Source organism: Populus trichocarpa, chromosome 15, assembly GCF_000002775.5.
Source record: "Populus trichocarpa isolate Nisqually-1 chromosome 15, P.trichocarpa_v4.1, whole genome shotgun sequence".
NCBI classification, from domain to species: Eukaryota; Viridiplantae; Streptophyta; class Magnoliopsida; order Malpighiales; family Salicaceae; genus Populus; species Populus trichocarpa.
The window spans coordinates 4,935,545-4,959,212 of record NC_037299.2 but is presented as its reverse complement, the minus strand read 5'-3'; the positions used below and the strand labels follow the sequence as shown (position 1 = coordinate 4,959,212).

Here is a 23,668-nt window from a genome sequence, read left to right as displayed (position 1 = left end):
CACAATCACTGATTACTTCACCAAAGTTAAACAATTATCAGATACTCTCTTTGATATTAGTCATCCTCTTAGCTCCTCAAAAATCACCTTATATCTTCTTGTTGGTCTCCTTTCCTCTTACGACTCACTTGTCACCTCTATAACCACCAGACTAGTTCCTATCTCCCTTGATGACTTATATAGATGCCTCCTCACTCATGAAAATTGCCTTAACCAACAAAACACCTCTAATGAATTCAGCTTACCCTCGGCCAACATTATCACCTCCCACCCCAGTTGGGGTCATCATGGTCCACCTTCACATAGAGGTGGTTCTCACCATGGCAATCAGTTTATAGGTAGGGGGTGTGGATTCCAAAATTTCCTCCCTCAATAACAATCACACTCCAACAAACCTCAATGTCAAATCTGTTCCAAAATAGGCTATACAACAACAACTTGTTGGTATCGATTCAACCAGCAACACCAATCTCCTTCTCCATCTAATCCTTAAGCAAATATAGTCCACTCTCATACACCCCACTATGATCAAAACTGGTACCCTGACACTGGTGCCACTAATCACATTACCTCAAATCTCAACAACCTTTCACTTAATGCCAACCCCTACACTAGACCTGATCAAATTCAGGTGGGTAATGGATAAGGTTTGAAAATTCTTCACACTGGTTCTTCTCTTCTTTGTTCTACTTCCAAATCTTTCTTTCTTCTATATGCTCCTGAAATAAAAAAAGAAATTATTGTTAGTTCATCAATTCACAAACGATAATAACATTTATTTTGAATTTCACCCTTCCTTTTTCTATGTCAAGAATCCATCCTCGGGCGTTATCCTTCTCCAAGGACCAAGTAAAAATGGCATTTATCCTCCGCATACTCTCACCTCTCCCTCCACCAGTCCAACTTCTTACCTCAGCGAAAGAGTTTCGGTTCCACAATGGCATACACGCCTCGGACACCCTGCTTTACGCACAGCCAAAGCAATTCTCTCTAAGTTTCATCTAGCAGTCACTAACAATAAATATTTTCCAGTTAATCATGCTTGTCAATTAGGGAAAAGTCACAAATTACCTTTTCATTTGTCAAATTCTGTTTCATCTTCTCCTTTTAAGCTAATATTTATGGATATATGGGGGTCATTGCCTACTAAATCTGTTTATGGAAATAAATATTACTTAAGCATCATTAATGATTTTTCTAAATTCATATGGTTATTTCGTATTGATGCCAAATCATAAATTGCCCATACCTTCATCAATTTCCAACTTCAAATCGAACGCTACTTTGATTGCAAAATCAAAACGTCTAAACTGATTTTGGAGGCGAATTTCAGGCCTTAAAAGCACATCTTCTTAACTCCGACATCATCCATCATCTGTCCTGCCCACACATTCATGAACAAAATGGGTCAATCGAGCGCTGTCATTGCCACATCGTTGAGACTAGCCTCACACTAATGGCAAATACGTCTATCCCACAACAATACGGGATGATGCTTTCATCACTGCCACCTATCTCATAAATCATCTTTCGTCTCCTATCATTCAACGCACAACCCCACTTGAAATCTTGTTCAAACAACCTTCATATTACACTCTCCTCCGTACCTTCGGGTGCGCCTGTTGGCCTTACCTTCGCCCATTTAACTTCCACAAAATAGTTTACCGCTTAGATATCTGTGTTTTTCTTGGCTACAACCCCAACCATCGAGGATAATTATGCCTGCAACAACCATAGGCCGAATCTTTATCTCTAGGCATGTAATCTTCAATGAAACCCGTTTTCCATTCCAATAAATGAATCCTCCCTCTCTTGATCACCAAACCCCTCTTCTAACACTACCCTTATCCCTCTACATCTCGCACCCTAATCTTTTGCCAAATGACCTATCTTTTCCACCAAACCAACAAGAACTTGACTCGTGCCTTCCCTTAAACCCAAACTCTCTACTCGAGCCTAATTTTGAACAACAAAACTCACACCCCATAATCACACGATCCAAAAACAACATACACAAGCCTAAGAGTATACCACCTGACATGACTCCCACTCCACGAGCCTTACTCGTCGAGATTAAAGAAATTAAGCCCATTTCCTTCACCACTGCCTCAAAAAACCCATATTGAAGACAAGCCATGAATGAGGAATTTCAAGCCTTACTTGACAACGACACATGGATCCTACACCTTCCAAAGCCCAACACAAATCTTATGGGCTGTAAGTGGGTCTACCGAATCAAGAAACGGGCTGATGGATCCATAAAACGTTACAAAGCCCATCTAGTTGCAAAAGGCTTCCACCAATTTCCAGGTATTGATTATGATGATACCTTCAGTCTAGTGGTAAAACCCACTACCATTTGAACTGTTATCTCTTTTGTAGTATCACAAAATTGGCCTATTTGATAACTAGGTGTCAAAAATGCCTTTTTACATGGAACCCTACAAGAAATAGTTTACATGACCCAACCTCTCGGATTCTCTGATTCATCATGTCCTGAGTATGTTTGTCACCTTTAAAAATCTCTTTATGGGATTAAATAAGCACCCCAAGCCTGGTTCTCCAAACTCAGCAATAAACTGGTAAAAATGGGCTTTACTGCTTCCAAAACCGATACTTCTTTATTCATTTTTAGATCACAACAGGCTGTCATCTATTTCCTCATATATGTTGATGATATCATCATCATTAAGCCTTACAAATTTCTTTTACACTCTATCATTACAAATCTGCAACAAGATTTCCCTCTCAAAGATCTTGAGGACCTTCACTATTTTCTAGGTATTGAAGCTCTACAAGATGACCGTGGCCTTTTTCTCTCACAACAAAAGTATATTTTCGACCTGCTCGAGAAGACTAATATGTTACATGCCAAGCTGGTGAACTCTCTCATGTCTACAACAGACAACTTATCACTCTTCAAAGGTGATCCTTTTAGTGATCCAACCCTTTATCGTAGCACCGTTGGCTCTCTCCAATATCTCTCTTTTACTACCCGACCTCGTATTTGTCGTCAGCAAAGTGTGCCAGTTCATGCAGTGTCTCATGACAGACCATTGGACTGCCATCAAACGGATTCTCTGTTATCTCCAACAAATCATCCACTACAACATTCTCATCCGCCGCACCTTATCCACCGACATACATGCCTTCTCCGACGTTGACTGGGCCGGTTGTCCTAACGACAAATGATCTGTCAGTGGCTACTGTGTATACCTTGGTTCTAATTTAATCTCATGGAGCCCACATAAATAACCAACGGTATCATGTTCAAGCATGGAAGCAGAGTATCACGCAGTTGCCAATACCACCGCTGAAGTTATGTGGCTCCGATCTCTCCTAACTAAATTGGGCATCTTGAGTCCAACTCCACCTACACTCTGCTGCGAGAATATAGGGGGGCCATGTACCGAACTGCCAATCCTCTCTATCACTCACGTACGAAGCACATTGAACTAGACATTCACTTTGTGCGTGATTAGGTTGCCCAACGTCATCTCCAGGTTCGGTTCATCTTCAGCACAGATCAGATAGCTGATTCATTCACAAAGGCACTCCCAACTGCACGATTCTGTAATCTTTATGACAATCTCAATGTTCACGAGCTCCAATTGCGATTGAGGGTGTGAGGCGCAATGACACAACTGAATCTCAACAAACGGATAAACCTCAACCACCAGATAAAGCTTAAAATAATAACATAATTGAATCTCAACAAACGGATAAAGCTCAAATTCAAAACAAATAAGAAGAAGATCACATTCAAGGAAGCAAAACTACGAGATAACAAACTCTCTGTAAATTCAAATACTTTCAAATGTATCTTGTAACAGAATTAGTTTTATCCAAAAATATCTATAAATAAAACAACATCTGATCCTCTGAAAAAAACACACTGAGAAAAAATTCTACTATTTACCTTTCTCTTCAATCTCTTTAACAAGAAAGTTTTTTTTTCTTAAACAAATATTTTAAAAAAGAAACTTTGTTTCCATCGTACCCGTAGTTTATCGCGATATTTTGTCGGCGTAACATCAAAGATCACCACGTCTTTTTTCGCCACGGCCGGATCAGCTGCCACGTCAGGCACTCTTAATTCTAGTGGGGCCACCCGTACTGGCGTCAGCTGGCTGAAATGTAAGGGTAGAGTTAAGTACAGTCAAGACGTAAACCATAGTCAGCCATAACCATAGTTAAATAAATATGGCAAGAAGAGAGAGAAAAAGAAACTCTGAATAGGAAAAAAAAAAAAAAAAAACCGGTGGAAAGTGATGAAGCGGTGTCTATGTTGTGTTGCCGGTTCACACCATAACAGCTCTTCTTTTTTTTTCTCGAGTACTCTCCTCCACTCTCTCTCTCCTTTTTAAAACCGTCGGCGAGTATTGTTGTCTCTCTCGCCGGAAAAATTGATGAGATAGTGGAGAAATTTCTTCATTCGTTTTTTGATTGATTGATTTTGAAGAGGTGGGTAGAAATTGATATTTATTTGTTTTTTTTGGATTCAGTTTTGGATGTCGAAGTTTCTTTGTTAAAGTTACGGATCCTGCATTGTTGAAGAGGAACGACAGGTCGTTTTGAATGGGGGAGAAATGTGCAGGATAGAGAGAAAGTGTGGAGGAGGAGAGTATGGGGGTAGTTAAAGGAGTAGAAAAGATAAGGATTAGTATATCAAGGCCGTCGTCGAAAATGAAGGTGTGGATGATAAGGGCAACGACGTCGGTTTTGTTGTGGACATGTGTGGTTCAGTTGACGACAATCGGTGAGATGTGGGGTCCTAGGGTTTTGAAAGGTTGGCCTTCCCAATCTGCCTCTGCCGCCTTGCAAGAGAATGTTCCTTCTCTCCCTGCTCGCGTTTTGCCTCCAAAGAGTCAGTCCTTTTTAGCTATTAATTGTGTGATTTCGTGGAAAGATGCATGTTTTATTTTTTTGTCCTGATCAAATCAGTCTGATTAATTGTTTGGTTGCATTTGATAAAAATAAAATAAAAAATAAAAAATAAAATTGATGGGTGTTTGTCTGCAAAAGTGATGCTGCTGCAAGTTATCCAAAGAGAAGAATATTTGTCAAATAAAACTATTCTGGTGTTGGAAAAACTTGTTTGCATCTGATGTCTTTCTTCTACTTAAATTATATATTTGTGTTTGTAGCTGGCTCTGCTTAACTAACATGTCATCTGTAGACTGATATATCTCATTTGTTGGTTGACATTAGGGGTTTATAAGAACAATGGATACTTAATGGTCTCGTGCAATGGAGGTCTTAATCAAATGAGAGCTGCGGTGAGTGGCTACAACTGTGCTGGGCATGTGCATATCTGTGGATGATCTTACAGTGGCGATGTGGTTTATCTGTCATTAATTTTGTCGCTTTGCTTCTCTGCATTACAGATATGCGATATGGTTGCTATTGCTAGATATTTGAATGTTACACTTATAGTACCGGAACTGGATAAAACCTCCTTTTGGGCTGATCCCAGGTGTGTTAACCTCATTTTCGTATTTGAAGTTACCAAATGGTTTCAACTACATAGGAATCTGTACCATTTAATCCCCCCCTTATTTTTGGATTGGAAACGCACCTCGTACTTTTTAATGAGTATCTGTGATCTCACAGTGAGTTCCAAGACATATTTGATGTGGAGCATTTTATCACATCATTAAGGGATGAGGTTCGCGTATTGAAAGAATTGCCTTCCAGGCTGAAGCAGAGAGTGGAACTGGGGATGACTTATACCATGCCACCAGTTAGTTGGTCGGATATTTCTTACTATTATAACCAGGTTAGCTCATTGTTGTCCTTTTTGCTTCTGGCATTGTTGCAAAAGTTGCCATGTGTTACTCTTGGAAGTTCTTATTGCTAATTTCCATCAGCTAGCTCAAATTGTAGGCTCATGCAAGGTCTCCTAGTTACCTGGTATTATTGTTAATTTTTATCTATTTATTTTGCTCATTGGTATCTTTTTTATATGTTGTCTGCAGATTCTTCCTTTGATACAGAAGTACAAAGTTGTACATCTAAATAAAACTGATGCTCGACTTGCCAATAATCACCAACCTCTAGAGCTGCAGAAGTTGCGCTGCCGTGTGAATTTTTTTGCTCTGAGATTCACCACTCAAATAGAGGAGTTGGGTAAGAGAGTTATAAGGCTTCTAAGGCAAAATGGTCCCTTCTTGGTACTCCACCTTCGATATGAAATGGACATGCTGGCGTTTTCTGGCTGTACTCAAGGTTGCAACGATGAAGAGGTGGAAGAATTGACAAGAATGAGGTAAGCTGTGCATAATTCTTTATCAGCTCTTTAGCTGCTTGAAGTATTTATTTAATCCTCAGTCCACATTCTCATCTGAACAGATATGCTTATCCTTGGTGGAAAGAAAAAATAATAAATTCGGATTTGAAGAGGAAAGATGGGTTGTGTCCTTTGACACCTGAGGAAACAGCTCTCACGTTGAGGGCACTGGACATTGATCCAAATATGCAAATATATGTTGCAGCTGGTGAAATATATGGGGGTGATAGGAGAATGGCAAGTCTTGCTGCATCTTATCCAAAACTGGTATGCAGATCAAAGCTGAAATTAACTGTTTACACGTTAGATGGTTGTTCCCTCCTCTTCTGTTAACAGGTTCCTTTTGGTTTTTGAAACAGGTCAGAAAGGAAACACTGTTGGAACCATCAGACCTTAGGTTCTTCCAGAATCACTCATCTCAAATGGCAGCATTGGATTATCTTGTTGCATTGGAGAGTGATATTTTTGTCCCTACCTATGATGGAAACATGGCTAAAGTTGTTGAAGGCCACCGCAGGTATTTTTCTTCCAAACAGCTGCTTCTTTTTGATTCATATATTATATCGAAGGTCCTTTAATGTTTTTAAACTAATGTAGCGGTTTCTTTGGCCTCAGATAAATGATTTTGGAATTCAAACACCTTCAAGTTTTAACATTCCAATTTTTCTCTCTATCGGAGGACAAAAATTTGTGTATGCCTTCTACATCCAGACAGTTCTTTACTCTGGTTGTGAAATATTTAATGAACTTTGAAGCTTGATTTTTATTTAAAATTCATGAACTTGTTATTGTGATTTTTGCGAAGGTGGTTATATCTACTGAGGAAGGTTTTTGATGTTTCTGTTCTTATGGTCTCCATGTTGTTTCTTTCTCTTGTGTGTGAAATCAAAACTCATCTATCTTAACACTGTCCTATCCTTTGTCTAATGCCTCCTCAGATTCCTTGGCTTTAAGAAAACAATTTTACTGGACAGAAGGCTTTTGGTTGATCTGATAGATCGATACACTAATGGATCGCTGACCTGGGATGAATTTTCGTATTATGTAAAAGAATCCCATGCAGATCGGATGGGCGGCCCAACAAAAAGGCTGGTGATCCTTGACAGGCCTAAAGAAGAGGATTACTTCTATTCAAACCCAGAAGAGTGTTTGCAGTCATCAGAGGATCCATTGAGCAGCACATGATCATTATTTGACGAAATATTACATAAATCAGTCTCACAGTGCTAGCCATTCTACCACATTGTTCTCTACAAGAGGTACAGTGTTAATGAAGGAGTTTGCTTTCAATAGGCATTATAGTGTTTGGTGAACTTCAAGAAAGCCTGAGATGATGTGTGGAAGCAAACCTAGGTTAGTATTATAAAATATACTCCAAGACTCCAATTCATGTATAGAAGCTCCTCTGCCATTACAGGGTGATGCCAGATTGACAAGATTGGGTTGTCCAAGTATAAAAGCTCCCCCAGTCATTTCATGGAAGGTTAATCCGTCGTCCTTCCATTTCCTTTTTGTACTTTTTTTTTTCTATTGGATCTTTCGCCATCTTGTGAGTTCCTAACATATCACTTTCTAAAATTTCCTTGCTATGAAAGATCACTGCTGCTCCTTTTTTTATTATAGCTCAAAGATTTTGCAGCAAATGTCCTCGAAAACCGTAAAAAGTGAATTATGCACTTTGTGACTTGTTAATGGAGACGACTGTCTGGAATGCCCTGGATTATCCTTTGTTCACGGGTTTTGAGTCTGAGCCATAAAGGCCGCGGCTCATCTGGAGCAACAGCCGACTATTTGAGCTGATTTGATGTTGGTTGCTACATGTTGCTTAGATTAAACTTGAAAAGAGTTTGTAGACCAAATGCAAAGTTTTCCCTAGACTCTTCAAATTCCAACATCAGATAAGGACGACCCAGCTAACCCATTAAGCTAGTCGAATAGGTTTGCTATTTTATGAACCTCTTGTACTGTATGGTAGCTGTTTTTTATTTAAAAATATATTAAAATAATATATATATATATATATATATATATATATATATTTATTAAAATATTTAAAACATAATTTTTTTTATTTAAAATAAAAAAATTTATTTATTTTAAAAGTGCGGTGCTATGGCCAAAATAAGCATCGTAGATATCTTGACACTTTGGTTTAATTAATTAGAGTAAATGATTACATGTTTCAGGCTACTTGAATCTTAAGCATTGGTAGGTGAGGAGATTGCATTGCCATCTAGTCTTTGCAGGGGCTAACCAGATGGTTGCCATCCAGTCGTCTTTGTAGAGGTTAGCTAGATAGGGGGTCAGTGCTATATTACAGGTTGGATAAATAGAATAAAATTGAAGACTGTGGGGAGCTTTTTGGTAGCTATAAGGAGATTTGATTTTTTTATCTAGTTTGAGTTTTAAATTAAATTATTTGAGAGTTGTCTTAATAGATTTAAAAACAATTTAGACTATTGGGGAAATTATAGTTTGATTTTAAATAAAGATTTCAATAAATTATCATCTTTTAAAAAAATATTGAGATGATTTAATAATTTTTTGAATTATTTTTTATTTAACTATATAATAACAAAAATAGTTACTCATGAAATTGAGTATCAACATAATACTGAGATGTTTGTTCAAGTCTGCAATAACCTCATAAAAAATAATTTTAAACAAGTTATGAAGTTTGATTTTTAATCAATTATGTTAACTTGCAAAACTTGTGACTTAGTTCAAGAACTTCACCAAGTTCAATAATTTTTTTTAATATTTTTAATTTAATTATATGATAAAAAAATTAAAAGCTCGCAAAATCGAGTACCAACCTAATAGTAGGTTGTTATTTAAGAATACGATAACTTTATAGAAAACAAATCAAAACAAATTATAAAGCTTATTTTCTAATCAATTGAGTTTAATAACTTTGTACTTTCTAAAACTATTTTTTCTTATTTTTTAAGGGGTGAACGACGTGTGTTGTTTACTGTTTTTTCTTGGAAAAAAAATAGAGTAGGTGATGATGCATCGCCTACTTTTCTAGAGTCTAGTTCACATTTGGTTGGAAAGTTGAGTAGCTGACTTTAAGGGCTAAAAAAACTTACCCATTATTTTTTATATGAAAACGTTTTCTTAAACTATAAAAACTGTAATAAACTAATTTATGGTCTTAAATTAGAATTTAGTAGATTTAAAAACAAAAAATCAACCTACATAATTTTTTTTGGAGTTTTGATCTACAATTATCGGCAAGATAAAGGGAAAAAGACCTAAATGAAACTTTTCTTATAAAAAAGAATCTATTAACACCTAAAACGATGAGTTTTATAATTGAAAAGTGACTATTTACTAACTTTCTTTCTTATTTTTTGATGATTTTCTCTCTCTCTTCTTTCAAACTTAGGAACTAAAATGTTAGAAAAATAAAGTTTTAGATTAATTAAATTGTTTAATTTCCAAACTAAAGGGATCCAAAATGATTGTTTTTTTTTTGTTAAAACCCGAAAAGAAAATTTATGGAAAATCCGCTAACACAAATTATTATTATATTTTTTAAAAAGGGCATTCCAATTTTTCTATGATGCAATTTTGATCCTCTCATTTTCATACCCAAATTCCTTGTCATCGTCCCCATTTTCTGCCAAAAACCCGACCCCTTAGTTTCTATCATTTTCCTTAATCTTTACAAAAACCTAACCCCAGCAATTCGTCATTCCCTTTCCCTAGTCCATCAACTCTGTTGTTCCTTTGGTTTTTGGTGTCATTTTTGTTAATTTTAGGGTCATTTGGTTTTCCTTATACTAGACAAACTTCACAGCTTGACTGTACCTCTCCCTTCCAGCAATTTACTCGTTGTGCACATGTAAAAGTTTACACTATGTTCTAACATTGCTTTGTCTGGTTATCCTTTGTTGTCTTCACCCTTCTGACAATAAAGATTTGTCTGATTTGATTTTAGGGTTTGCAGGTTGCAAAGTGTTCCAAGTCTAAACTTTTCCCCTTCCCCTATAAATAGGAAGTTGGGTTAAGGTTTTAGGCACGAAAAAGAGGAGAGGAAAGAGGAAAAAAAAGAAAGATAAAGAGATATAATGTGTCACATATTGCAGCTAGAAGTGTGGCAGGAGACAAAGAACAAGAGATGATAAAGGCTATGGTAATTTGAAATTATGATCGTTGCTGGAATCCATTAAGACACTAAATGCACCGTTTAATTTTTCTGTTTTGTATTGTTAAATAACACGTGTAATAAAGCCTGCTATTCCTACAATTGTGGGCAAATCAATTATTGTGTGATATATTGGTTGTAATAGAATATGAAAAGTAGAGAGAAAATTAATGAATGCATGGAGAGAGAGAGAGAGAGGTGAATCACTCCATTTCTATCCACTTTCCCTTTGTTTTTCTTCTTCTATCCTTGTTACCTGATTTCATCAACCATTGTTAAAGAACTAGTTTCTCATTGGATTCTTTAATTGTTGGTAATATTTCCATTTCAATCATACCATAATGAGAGAGAGAGAAATAGACAAGAAGAAAAAGCCTGTTGGTAAATAATATATATAAAGAACTTAATTAAAGAACAAAGAATAAAAAACAAAGAACAGGGAATAATAGAACAAGGAAATAAAGAACAATGAGTAGAAATGAATAGTGTGAGGTTGTTGCTATCCCTCTAGTTTTATTTATAGATGAAATCAAACACTACAAAAAATAAGAATCATAACAACCATCATCTCCTTTATCTAAGGAATTATATAACTAACTAGACTTATTCTAGATAAACTTAAATCTAAAGATTCAAACAACATCAAGATAATGATGCCATTAACAGATAGATAATAATAAAAGAAAAAAAAAATTACTGAACAACAAACTTTCAGCTTTGGTGCCATAACTTCAACACTTTTCCTTGATCTTCATATGCTTGGTCCTATTATGAAAAATATAATTTTTTGAAATAGCTATTGCTGATGTGTTATCATAGAACAATTCTGTGGGACTTCATTGATCAAAGTCCAGATTAGTTAGCATTTTTCTTAGCCATATCAATTGCTTTGCTACCACATATGCTGTTATGTACCCTGTCTCTATAATGGAATGTGCAACCATTGATTGCTTCTTTGAGTTCCAATAGAAAATGCTTTCTCCCATAGCAAAACAATAACCTGGGATGCTCATCATTTCTTCATCACTTCCAGCCTAGTCATTGTTAGAAAAACCAATAAGTTTAACAGAACTAGATTTCACAAAATGCATGCCAAACTTTATGGTCCTTTTTAGATATCTTAGAACTCTCTTGACTTCCACAAAATGGATTTGACTTGGACCTTGCATGAACCTAGAGAGGTAATTGACATCAAACACAATGTTTGGATATGTAGCAGTTAAATATAACAAGCTCCCAACTAAACTTCTATAGGCTTTACCATCTGTTTTGGGTGCTCCATCCTCCTTAATTAGCTTTTGTCCCAGTACCATAGGTGTACTAACTAGTTTGTAATTTTCCATTGCAAATTTATTTAGTAGCTTCAAAGTAAACCTTTTGTGACATAAAAGGTAACCTTACACAGACTGAGTTACCTATATGCCTAAGAAATATGTCAGCAAACCAAGTTCATTCATCTCAAACTTATCCTTCATGTTAGCTTTAAACTCCTCTACAAGTTGCTCATTGTTTCCTATAATCAATAAATCATCTACATATATTGACACAATCAGTTTATGTTTATCAACATACTTCATATACAAAACTACTTCATTCATACTCCTTTCAAAGCTTAAGCTTAAGAGATGACTATTCAATTTGTTGTACCAGGCTTTAGGAGCCTGTTTAAGTCCATACAAAGCCTTCTTTAGAAAATACACCTTGTTTGATGTAATCTCTTTTTCAAAACCATCAGATTGTTCAACATATATTTCTTCATTTAGAACACCATTCAAAAATACAGATTTGACATCCAATTAAAAGATATACCAACCATTTTGTGCTGCTAAAACAAGCAAAAACTTTATTGTATCAAGCCTAAACACTAGAGCAAACATGTCAGTGAAATCAATACCTGGTTCTTGTGAATATCCTTTATTACAAGCCTTGCTTTGTACTTGTTGATATTCCCATTTGCATTTAGTTTAGTTTTGAAGATCCACTTCATACCTATTACCTTCTTGTGAACTAGTCTGTCAACCAGTATCCATGTTTCATTCTTTTTTATCATAGTGAGCTTTTCTTTCATTGCTAATGTCCACACTTGTGAATTGATTGCTTTTTCAAAATCTATTGGTTTTGCTTCAGCAACATTGCACTTGTTGTAAATATCAGTAAAAGATCTTGTCCCCCTTACTAGTTTGTCATCGATAACATTATCATCCTCTGTAACATCTATTTCAATTTGTTGTTTCTGTTTTATCCCTTCAATTGATGTAGTTTCCCAGTTCCATGTAACACTTTCTGCAACTTTTACATTTCTAGCAATCACAACTTTGTTACCTTTCAGATAATAGATTTTATAAGCATTAGATTTAGTGCTATAGCCTATAACATTCCTATATCAGCTTTTTGATCAAGTTTTCTCCTCTTAGCTTCAGGTTTCAAGACATAACAAGGGCTGCCAAAGACTTTTAAATGATCAATATTGGGTTTAAAGTCATACCAAATTTCATAAGGAGTTTTGTTTGCCAAAACTCTTGTGGCCATACGATTTAGAAGGTAGGATTGTAATAACCCGAGATTTCCAATCATTTCATGAAAAAAAATTCATGGTAATTTTTTTTTTGTAAACCATTATGTCGATGATGTTTTTCACATTAGTATTCCAAGAACTAGCCAATAGGTTTCATTCATTGGTAGAGTACAATACCCATATAATTTCGTAAATCAACATCCCTATAAAAGAGAACTCAGTACACATACTCATAACATTATATTTACATATTCATAAGTTTCCATTCCTGTTCTGATATAGTTATCATTACAAGTCTTTATAAAAGTGTCGAACGACAATTTCATAACTAGTACATTTGTTCAAACAAAATACATAATGTCTTAACATACAGATACATAGTCATTAACAAAATATACGGACCCGTGAGACGGGATTCCTATGCACCATGATTGAGTGACGTCCCTGTTACAATGCAAAATGGATACAAGAATTATAAATAATTTAAACATTATATTAAATATTTAAAAGAATATTATCACTACTTTCCGTTAACAACCTAAGTGAGTATATTCCTTCCTTTACTCCTTATGTCAATTGTATTATGCTTACTCACACGTCTTAACCTCTCCATAGGAGTTGTAGGGACCAGAGTTAATACATTGGCCGTGGTTAAATTACTTCGCTTTACCCCGGTCATCCTTTACGGACATTACTAACCACGGTCAATTGCATTTCTTAAACCTGGTCATCCAATTCGGATGCCACTAACTAAAGCTAAGTCGTAATATCCAAACCCGGTCATCCAATTTGGATGCCATTAGCCGAAGCTAATCACAATACCCAATCAAACACTCCATGAACAATTTAGTAGTCATAACAAAATAGAATAATTCTTTTATACGACATTATTTCAGAGATTTGATATTATTTAAGAAGAGGGTGGAGACCACCTACCTGTTCCTCCCGTGGGGTGTCCTCGTCCGGTCGAAGGTCCGATCCTGGTCGTATCGCCTGACGTATCAAATGATCACTAATCAACATATTCACATTCAATAATCATATAAACCGATACCATACATATTCGAAGAATACACATGTTCACATTCAAGTGTTCCACACATCATATAATCATACAATGAAAGTCATCATATCAAGACACTTCTCTTAATTTTAAACGTAAGTCACCCACGAACATCCTAGCGTTTAATTCTCGAGTCTCGTAGTGAGTTAGGTCAAATTGACGATGAAATCATCACGAGAATTAAATCATTTCTGACATGGAATTTGTCAACGAAATTAATCCATTGTTGTCACAGAAAATCATCAGAGAAAACTGGGTCGCTGGTGACACAGAAATCATCAGCAAAAAATGGGTCGCCAGTGACACATAAATCATTACAAAAAAACTAAGTCGCTGGTGACACATAAATCAACAACGACGATTGAGTTACGGATGACACATGGAATCGTTAGTGAAAGTTTAATTTATTGCTGACTTAGAAATCATCAATGAAAATTGAGTCGTTTTCGACTCAGAAATCGTCAGCGAAAATGAATTCACGGCAAACACATGGAATTTTCAGCGAACACAGTTCATAGCTTACTCAAAATCATTAGCGAAAATTGAGTTGCTGTCGACTTAGAAATCTTCAACAATGATCGAGTCATTTTTTATTTTACTTTTTCCCTAGGCTAAGCGTAAGGTTTACACTAAGCTTTCCCATTTGTAACATACTCCAACCTAGTTGGATATAAACCATTACCATGTCACATCTAATTTATCACAAGGTTATCAAGCGATACACAACCAAGTCTCAACATTTATATTTTGCAAAGCTTCTCCTAATCATCATCTCAAGACTGAAAGCTAATGTTGCCACAATCATACATTCTATGCTTTCAATTCTATCATGCCAATTAATCAACACAAATTAATAGTCAATTCATATTTCACAAGAGTCCCATTTCCACCCTTTCTCTTGTTTCTCTAAGGGTGTTCATCATGTAAGATTTCCCTCATGGTTTCCCCTTTTTCTTTAACCAGACATTGATGTCCATTCTCTCCCAATTTACACATGCAATTCATCATTTCCATCACAAATATATTCATAACAATATGCTACAATCACATCTTTATTCACTTGGTTCATAACCATTCAAATTCATCAATCACATAAACAAGATCAAAGCATTAACATAGTATGGTTTCTGTTTAAGCTCAAACATGTCACTAAGGGCTTAACAAGATTACAATTCTGCACCTTCTATCATTTCATCTCACTTTCACACAAGCTCTTCAATCATATATGAAAAATCAAGACATTAACATAAACATGAATTCAGTTTCAGCTCAAACATGTTTCTAGGAGTTTAACAAGGTCACAAAGAACACATTTCATCACTTAATTTCTTTTATTATTTCAATTGGCTGGCCCTTAGTTAGGGTTTGTTCATCCATATACATCCATTTATTTTTGTTAAAGATTCTGAAGTTATGTTCCCTTCACCCCTATTTTTCCTTCAATCTCTCTATTTAATCTTTCCAAATCTATAAGTGCAAGAGCCCTAAGTCTTTCCCTTTAAGGTTTCTTCCTCCCTTTGTCCCTAAATCTTAAAGAAACAATTAAGGAAGTGATGTTATTATTACCACACAATTTTAAGAAAGCTTTAGGAAAGGTTCTAGTGGTTTTCTTCCTCTTTTCTCTCAGTTTTCTCTCCTCCTTCTATTGTTCTAGCCGACCCTCTAGGCTCTTTTTTTCCCATGTTTTTGGTTGTCTCTCATTTATCTAACTCTCTATTCACTCAAACTCTCAAGAGAAATGGCATGCAAGCTGGTTTGGTTAGGTTTCTTCTTAGGAAAGGGTGGCTGCTATAGCTAAGACTGCTAGCCGGTTTTGGGGGAGAGGAAAAGTCATCTCTTTTCTTCTTCTGCATTTACACCCCTCTTAAATGAGATGGGAGTGTTTGGGTGCTGGTCATGCTTGTTCTTTTTCCTCCTTTGGGTTATCTTAGGGCTGGTTACCTCCCCCACAATTCCCACCTAGAGTAGGCCAGTTTCCCCCTATAATTTCCACCTATAGTAGGCTGGTTTGTTTCCTTTAATTCTTTTCTAGCATAGGCTGGCCTAATACTATTTTTTTTATTGGGTTTTACATTCTACTCCCCTAATATAAATTTTATCCTCGAAATTAAGGAGGTTTCGCATTCCATACTTGATTGTTCAAATAGTTTGAGGCACTTCCTCATCTCAGATTCCTTCTCTCAAGTTTCTTCTTTTATTTGAGTGGTCTACCATAAGATCTCGACAATAAAAATCCTCTTATTTTGTAGTTATTTCACTCCCTAATCTAGAATTCTTGTGGGTCTCACTTCGAGCGTTAGGTCCTCTTTGACTTCTATCGTAACTTGGGGTAGAACTGGGTGAAATCCACGTTGGCCTTTCGTAACAAGGAGACATGGAATACATTGTAGACCTTGGCTAACTGTAGGGGCAAGTCTACTTTGTAGGCTACCAGTCCAATACGTTGCAAGATTTTAAAGGGTCCAATGAAACGGGGAGCTAGCTTTCCTTTCAATCCAAACCTCAACATATTCTTTCACGAGGCTACCTTAAGGAATACCTGATCTCCCACATTAAACTCAAGGGGTCTCCTCCTCACATCCACATACTTCTTCTGTCTATCCTGTGTGACTTTTATCCTGTCATTAATGGTTCTTACTTTTTCAGTGGTGACCTGAACCAATTCTGCGTCATACAACTTCCTATCCCTAATTTCTTCCTAACATAAAGAAGTCCTGCACCTCCTACCATACAAAGCTTTGTACAGGGCCATACTTCTTCTGTCTATCCTGTGTGACTTTTATCCTGTCATTAATGGTTCTTACTTTTTCAGTGGTGACCTGAACCAATTCTGCGTCATACAACTTCCTATCCCTAATTTCTTTCTAGCATAAAGGAGTCCTGCACCTCCTACCATACAAAGCTTTGTACAGGGCTATCCCTATTGTTGCTTGATGGCTATTATTGTATGTGAACTCCACCAATGCTATGTGTTCCTCTTAGTTTCCTCCAAACTCTAATACACACACTCTTAATAGGTCTTCTAAAATCTGGATGACTCTTTTTGATTGGCCATCGGTCTGGGATGGAATGCAGTACTCATATCTAACCTTGTCCCTAAGGCGAATTGTATGCTCGGCCAAAGACGATAGGTGAACCTAGGATCCCGATTCGAGACAATGGATACTGGAATCCCATGAAGTCGCACTACCCTATTTATGTAAATCTTGGCAAGTTTATCTATCAGATCAATCATCTTTATTGGTAGGAATGGTGCAGACTTTGTTAAGAGGTCGACGATAACTTATATTACATCATTCCTTTTTTTTCCCTTAGAAAATCCTGACACAAAATCCATGGTGATCATCTCCCACTTTTATTCTGGCATTTATAGTGGCTGCAATGGTCTTGCTGACCTTTGATGTTCTACTTTAACTTGTTGACAGATGCCGCACTTCAATACATATTCAGCTATCTCTCTTTTCATATTAGGCCACCAGTAGTGAGGTTTTAGGTCTTGATACATCTTGGTACTACAAGGATGCATGGTAAACTTGAATTCATTTGCTTCTTGTAGAATCATCCGTTTAACCATCTTGTTATTGGGTATATACACACGTTGTCCCATCATCAACGCTCCATCATCTGCTACTCGGAATGGGGTTTCTATCCCGACATCCATTTTCCTTCTTATCTTGGACCCCTTAATGTAACTGAGTTGGGCTTGTAGTATCTATTTCTGATACGTTGGTCGTACTGTGAGCTGAGTAATTAGTACCCCTCCTGAGTTGATACCTAATTTTGCCCTTATCTCTTTCAGCTCCGTTAGCGGTCGTTCCTCCCATAACGTTGGTTTACTCAATGTTGCTTTGTTTTTGCGATTGAGGGCATCCACCACCACGTTTGCTTTTCCAGGGTAGTGTTCTATGGTGCAATCATAGTTTTTAATAAGCTCTATCCACCTTCTTTGCTATATATTTAACTTCTTTTGTGACATTAAATACTTCAAACTCTTATGGTCAGTGAAAATTTGAAGTTGGGACCTGTATAGGTGCCTCCAAAATTTAAGGGCAAATACCACAATGACCAACTCTAGGTTGTGCGCCAAATAATTCTCTTTGTGAGTTTTTAACTATTTAGATGCATAGGCGATCACCTTCCTATATTGCATTAAGACACACCCAAGTCCTTTCCTCGAGGCATCACTATAGACCACAAAGCCTTCGGTGATGAGCATCTTTTTTAATTCTTGGAAGCTTTCCTCACATTCCTTCGACCATACCCACTTTTTATCCTTTCTAGTTAATTGCATCAAGGGAGTTGCGATCACAAAAAACCCTTCAATAAACCTTCTGTAGTACCTTACAAGCCCTAGGAAACTATGTATCTCGATCATCATAGTTGGTCTCTCCCACTTCAAGACTGTTTCAACCTTTTGGGGGTCTACAAAGACACCTTCTACCAAAATAACATGTCATAGAAATGTTACTTTTTCCAGCCAGAACTCACACTTGTTTAGCTTAGCATGTAATTGATGGTTTCTCAGAGTCTGCAAAACTTGTCTTAAATGTCCCTCATGTTCCTCAAAAGAGTTTGAGTTCACCAAGATGTCATCAATAAACACTACCATATATTTATCAAGGTACGGTTGGAAGACTCGATTCATTAAGTCCATGAAGAGGGCTGGGGCATTTGTCAATCCGAACGGTAACACCAAAAATTCATAGTGCCCTTATCAAGTTCTGAATGTGGTCTTTGGTACATCCGATTCTTTAATCTTTATTTGATAGTACCCTGACCTCAAATCTATTTTCGAGAATACTCTAGCTCCCTTCAGTTGATCAAATAAGTCATTTATCTATGGTTGTGGGTACTTATTTTTCATTGTTATTTTATTCAACTAATGGTAGTCAATATAAAGTCTATGAGTCCCATCCTTCTTTTTCACAAATAAAAACGGTGCTCCATGTGGTGAGTTGCTGGGTTGTATAAACCCTTTGTCTAACAATTCATGTAGTTGAGTCTTTAACTTGTTCAATTCTGCCAGAACCAGTTGGTACGATGATTGAGCTATGGGTGGCACCTCTGGGAAGGTATTTATGGACACCTCTACCTCTCGTTCTGGGGGTAGTCCCGACAGCTCTTCGAGAAACATGTTTGGAAATTTCTTCACTACTGGAATATCATTAGCCGCAGACTTTCTCCATAAGAGTTTAAGATGTATGCGAGGTATCTCATACATCCCTTTCTTAGCAACTTCCAGCAGTTACAACCGATACTAGGTTGATTAGGTTGGGAATCCTCTCTCCCTTGAATACCATCCTCCTACCTTCAAGTATTAGGAACACAACGGTTTTAGTATAACAATGTATCTGGGCCTTGTACTTACTCAGCCAATCTATGCTTAGGATTACATCAAAATCATGTAATTCTAATGGTATCAGGTCTACTTCTGTTTCATACCTAGCTAGACTAACCCCCACTCCCACATACATACTATTTGTTTCTACTCTATTTCCCGACGGAGTCTTAATTACGAACCCTTTTCCTACTATTTTTACTTCTTGCCCTGTCTTGGTGACAATTCTTCTAGCAATAAATGAGTGAGTAGCACACGGATCAAACAACACATGCACTTTAAAGTTATTCATTTGCAGCGTACCTACCATTACATCGGATGCTGCTCTAACCTCTTTCTATGTCATGTGGAAGACCCTTCCCAGGGTTCGGTCATTCCATGCCCTTGGCCTTCATTGGCTGGAATTTGCCCTTGATTATGAAGACCTCATCGGCCTATTCACTATGACTGATCGTTGATAACTCTGACTTGGCTGTCTTAGTCTCTATGCTTGTCCAATATTCCTGTTGAGGCAGTCCTTCTTGTAATGGCCTCTTTCGCCGTAGTAATGGCATCCTTGCCCTAGATACTGATAGTTTCTCCATCTATGGCCTTCCTCTCTACATACAAAACATCATCCCCGGGAAATTGAGCAGTCTTTAGGGTGCCTTGGTTCACACTTCACACAATGAGGACAGTTAACATTCTTCCGGTCACTGGTCCCTCCCGAAGGGTTCGTCCTTGAATGAGTCTATCCCCCATTATTCTTTCACTTGACTATTGGTTGAACGACACCGTTAACGCTCCCTTTTTTCTATATTGTTCAAACATTCCACTCTTTCCTTAGTGGTTTGCCGGCAGAATAGTCCCTATATCTCTTTTTACCTATTCCTTAATGACCCATTGACCCCCTCCAATACAAGCTTCTAAAGCCTGTGCTACCTCAATAAGCTCCCTTACTATTTTAAATTGTAAGGCGATTAACCCTTGCCTCAATTCCTGTCGAAACCCATCTTTCAACTTCTCATTCATATGCTCTTCTATCGGGACGTAGTGTAGGGCAAACAATGAGAGATCATGGAATCTCCTTTCATACTCCAATACTGACATCTCACCATATCTTAATGATGCAACCATATTATTCGATAGTTTCACCCACATTTAACTAGTGTTTTGCCTATATTTTATATATAAAATGCCTTGATATTTTATTTTTTTTTATGTTTTGAAGGCACTTTTGGATGAAAGATGCAAAAATGAGTAAATTGAAGGTAATTGACAGATTTGACCTTCAGTCGATGTTTTGTGCAGAGCGTGAGCTCTAGAGGTCGAAATGAAGTGATTCTAGTGGCATTAAAAAGCTAACATCCATACCTTTCTGGAAATTTAAGGCAAGAAAATAAAATAAGGAAGAGCATGGAAATCACAGCCTGACACGACCAAAAGATTGATGTCTTTTCCCAAGTGCAGGAGTGTCAAAGTAATAAATAACCCGGCAAGACCGGGGTCGAACCACAGGGAGGTTAATTGTATAAATTATAGATAATAACAAAAATAACAACAAAAGCAATAATAATAAGTTTAAAGAGAGCTTTGAGATGTGATATTGATGTAAGGATTAAACAAGGATAAAAATAATTGTCAAGGTTAGAGGATCCACTAATGGTATTTCAAACAAGTATAGTATAAACTCTTTTTATTACTCAACTGGAAACCACACACAAAGGAGGTTCCAATCGGATTTGTTAACATGATTACATTAATTATCTTATTCGAATAATGCTAATACTTGTAAATGTTGTCAGGCATTCATGATTATAACTTATGTTAACAACAAATCAAGTTCCTTTCATAGCTTAGGTGTCGGTTATACCATACAGTATGGGCTATGAAAGTGCCAAGTATTTGTTGTACCAAGTGTTATACAACATAAATCTAGATTAACCATTTAACAAGCAAAGTATTAAAAGTGAACAAGATAACAAATATAAAGCATGTTAGTATCGAACATTAAGGTCCATATTAAGTTTATATTATACTTATTCTTACACCATTAGTGTACCCTTTTCACCTTGACATAATTAACTTAGCAACACATAATGAAAGAAAGAAACATAAATAAACAAGGAAAGGAAATGAAAAGCATAAGCAAGAAATTAATATAAGCAAAACTTAAGCATTACAAAATATAAAGAGAGAGCAAGAGCATGATCTTGATCTGAACACCAAGATGCCTAAATACATGGCAAATGCCTCCTTTTATAGGCCAAAATTCGGAACTATTGATTTGTTGACTAATTGATGAGTGGGTGGCCACATCTTGACTTGGTGACAATTCTTATCTTCTTGTCTGCCAAAAACGTCATTGATGACGTCATAATTGGAACAAACTTAAATCATGAAAGTTCTAGGGAATTGTCTCATCTTTCCAGGATAAAAATTTGAGATCATTTGGATTTCTAGAACTCGAGATATGGGCTGAACACTGAACAGTGTCTGGGCTGCAGGACAGATTCAGACTTCTTTGTTGTTGTTACAATTTGGACTTGAAAACAGCCTTGTTAAATCTTGGGCTCCCCATAAAAGTTGTAGGCCTATGTCTTATCTTTCCATCCATATAAAATAGACCTAAATCCGAAATCTACAGCTCCAGATATCACCCAATTATCAAATAGTGTTCCAGTTTGGACTGCACCAATCATCTCTTTTCTAAGTTTGGCCATCTTTTTGTCCTTTCAATTTCAGTACTTCAACTCATCAATCAATTCTTTCATTTATGTGATAGGCCTGCATTTAAGATGAACATTTACCATAAATTAAAGGTATCTTATATTATTAGATATGTTATTATAAAACATGCTTTAGTTAAGGAGTTATTGATACTTCAAGTGCAAAATGATGATATACAACCTTGATAAAAATGCACTTTTAAGTACTAATCACAGCCTTCAAAGTCAAATCTTGCAATCTGCCATTGTTGATGTTCGGCCATTCCGACTTGAATATCTGGAGCTACAGAAGTCCAATTGATGTAAACTCAGTTGTTTTGGATTCCTGACTCAAAGAACTATCCACGCTCCAAATTTCAGCCAAAAAAAAAAATCATATGAGGGAGATATGAGTTTTCAAAGATGACAACTGAATTCTGCCAGCAAACAGGTTTCGTGAAGAAACGAGTCCAAATTACGTTCTGAAGCATCTAAACCGACATCCAAGTTTTTATTTCAGCAATTTAGCTCCTCTAAGTCAAAGCTTGAAGATTTCATGCAAGGCTATTTCTTCTTTTTTAGGAAATTAGTTATTGAACTACTTAAATGTAAACTGTCTACTTATGGGAGGACTATTTTGTAAAATAGAGACTAGGGTTTCCTAGGATATAAAAAGAATGAGAGAAGAGAAGGGGGGCAGATAGCCAAGAATAGAAAAATGCCCCCTTCCTCTAAGAAACCCGAAATCATGCATTCTTCCTTCTTTTTGATTAGTTGTTCAATAAACATGCAAGGCTAAACACTTTTTCTCGGTTGCAAGGACACGGAAACCTTCGAATTTCAAGAACTGTGAGATTTATTTTACCTTTTCTTTTTAGTTTATATGATGAATATGTTTGTTCTCTCATGCTTATTTGTCCTATGATTGTTTATTGTAATTGCTAGAGCGGACTCTAAGTTAATATTGTAAACAATCTATTGTCAAGTTTGATATCAAAACCAAAGTTGTGGTATATGAACTTGTGAAGCAACTGAGTTTAATAATTGTGGCTGATCTACACTATTAATCTTAGGGAGAACATTCAATCAAATCAAACATAGACTGCGGACAGTTTTGTTTTCTTGATTAATCAACTTATCTAGTTCTTAAGGCTGCCATTGAATTAAATTACTAGTGCGGACACTGTGGTTGTTTGATGGTTAGGGTTAGTTATACGACGGATCCGTTAACTAACCAATGTTAAGAAGAGATAAATATTCAGAATATAAATTGATGTTTCATTTCTATGATCAGTTTAGATTTCCGTAGGTGGATGTGTGCTTGCAACCAAGGTTTGTTCTCTTGATAATTTTTTGATTTTATTAAATTTCGTTTGATAGTTTTTGTTTTCTTTTACTTTAGCCTAGATAACGTCCAAACCCCCCCCCCCAAATTGCATATCATCTAGCATAAAAATCTGACTTGAACCTTTCTCGTGGGGTCGACCCCTTGCTTGCTCTATACTATCTTGTGTGTTGTGTTTGAAGCTAGGGTTATTAATTTGTGCGACCACGACATCGCAATAATTAACACTAGGAACTCTTGTTCTTTCACCACTCTAACACCCACCAATTTTGCTATGT

The 23,668-nt window shown here is 36.5% G+C and overlaps 1 protein-coding gene across 2 annotated transcripts; it reads left to right on the top strand.

The window, feature by feature from the left end:
- Positions 1-4,203: 4,203 nt before the first annotated feature.
- LOC7453863 (rhamnogalacturonan I rhamnosyltransferase 1) lies at positions 4,204-7,911 on the top strand. Of its 2 annotated transcripts, none has more exons than XM_024586800.2 (9): positions 4,204-4,335; positions 4,506-4,867; positions 5,212-5,279; positions 5,388-5,476; positions 5,614-5,779; positions 5,979-6,268; positions 6,352-6,556; positions 6,649-6,806; positions 7,228-7,911. In XM_024586800.2, exons 2-9 carry the CDS (start codon positions 4,627-4,629, stop codon positions 7,472-7,474), a joined length of 1,464 nt encoding a protein of 487 aa, XP_024442568.1. In that variant the 5' UTR covers positions 4,204-4,335; positions 4,506-4,626; the 3' UTR covers positions 7,475-7,911. The 2 variants fall into 2 exon arrangements, 1 of the variants encoding a protein (XP_024442568.1); XR_002978217.2 differs by adding an exon at positions 6,905-6,981 and having other exon boundaries at positions 4,254-4,867; positions 7,228-7,376.
- Positions 7,912-23,668: the final 15,757 nt, after the last annotated feature.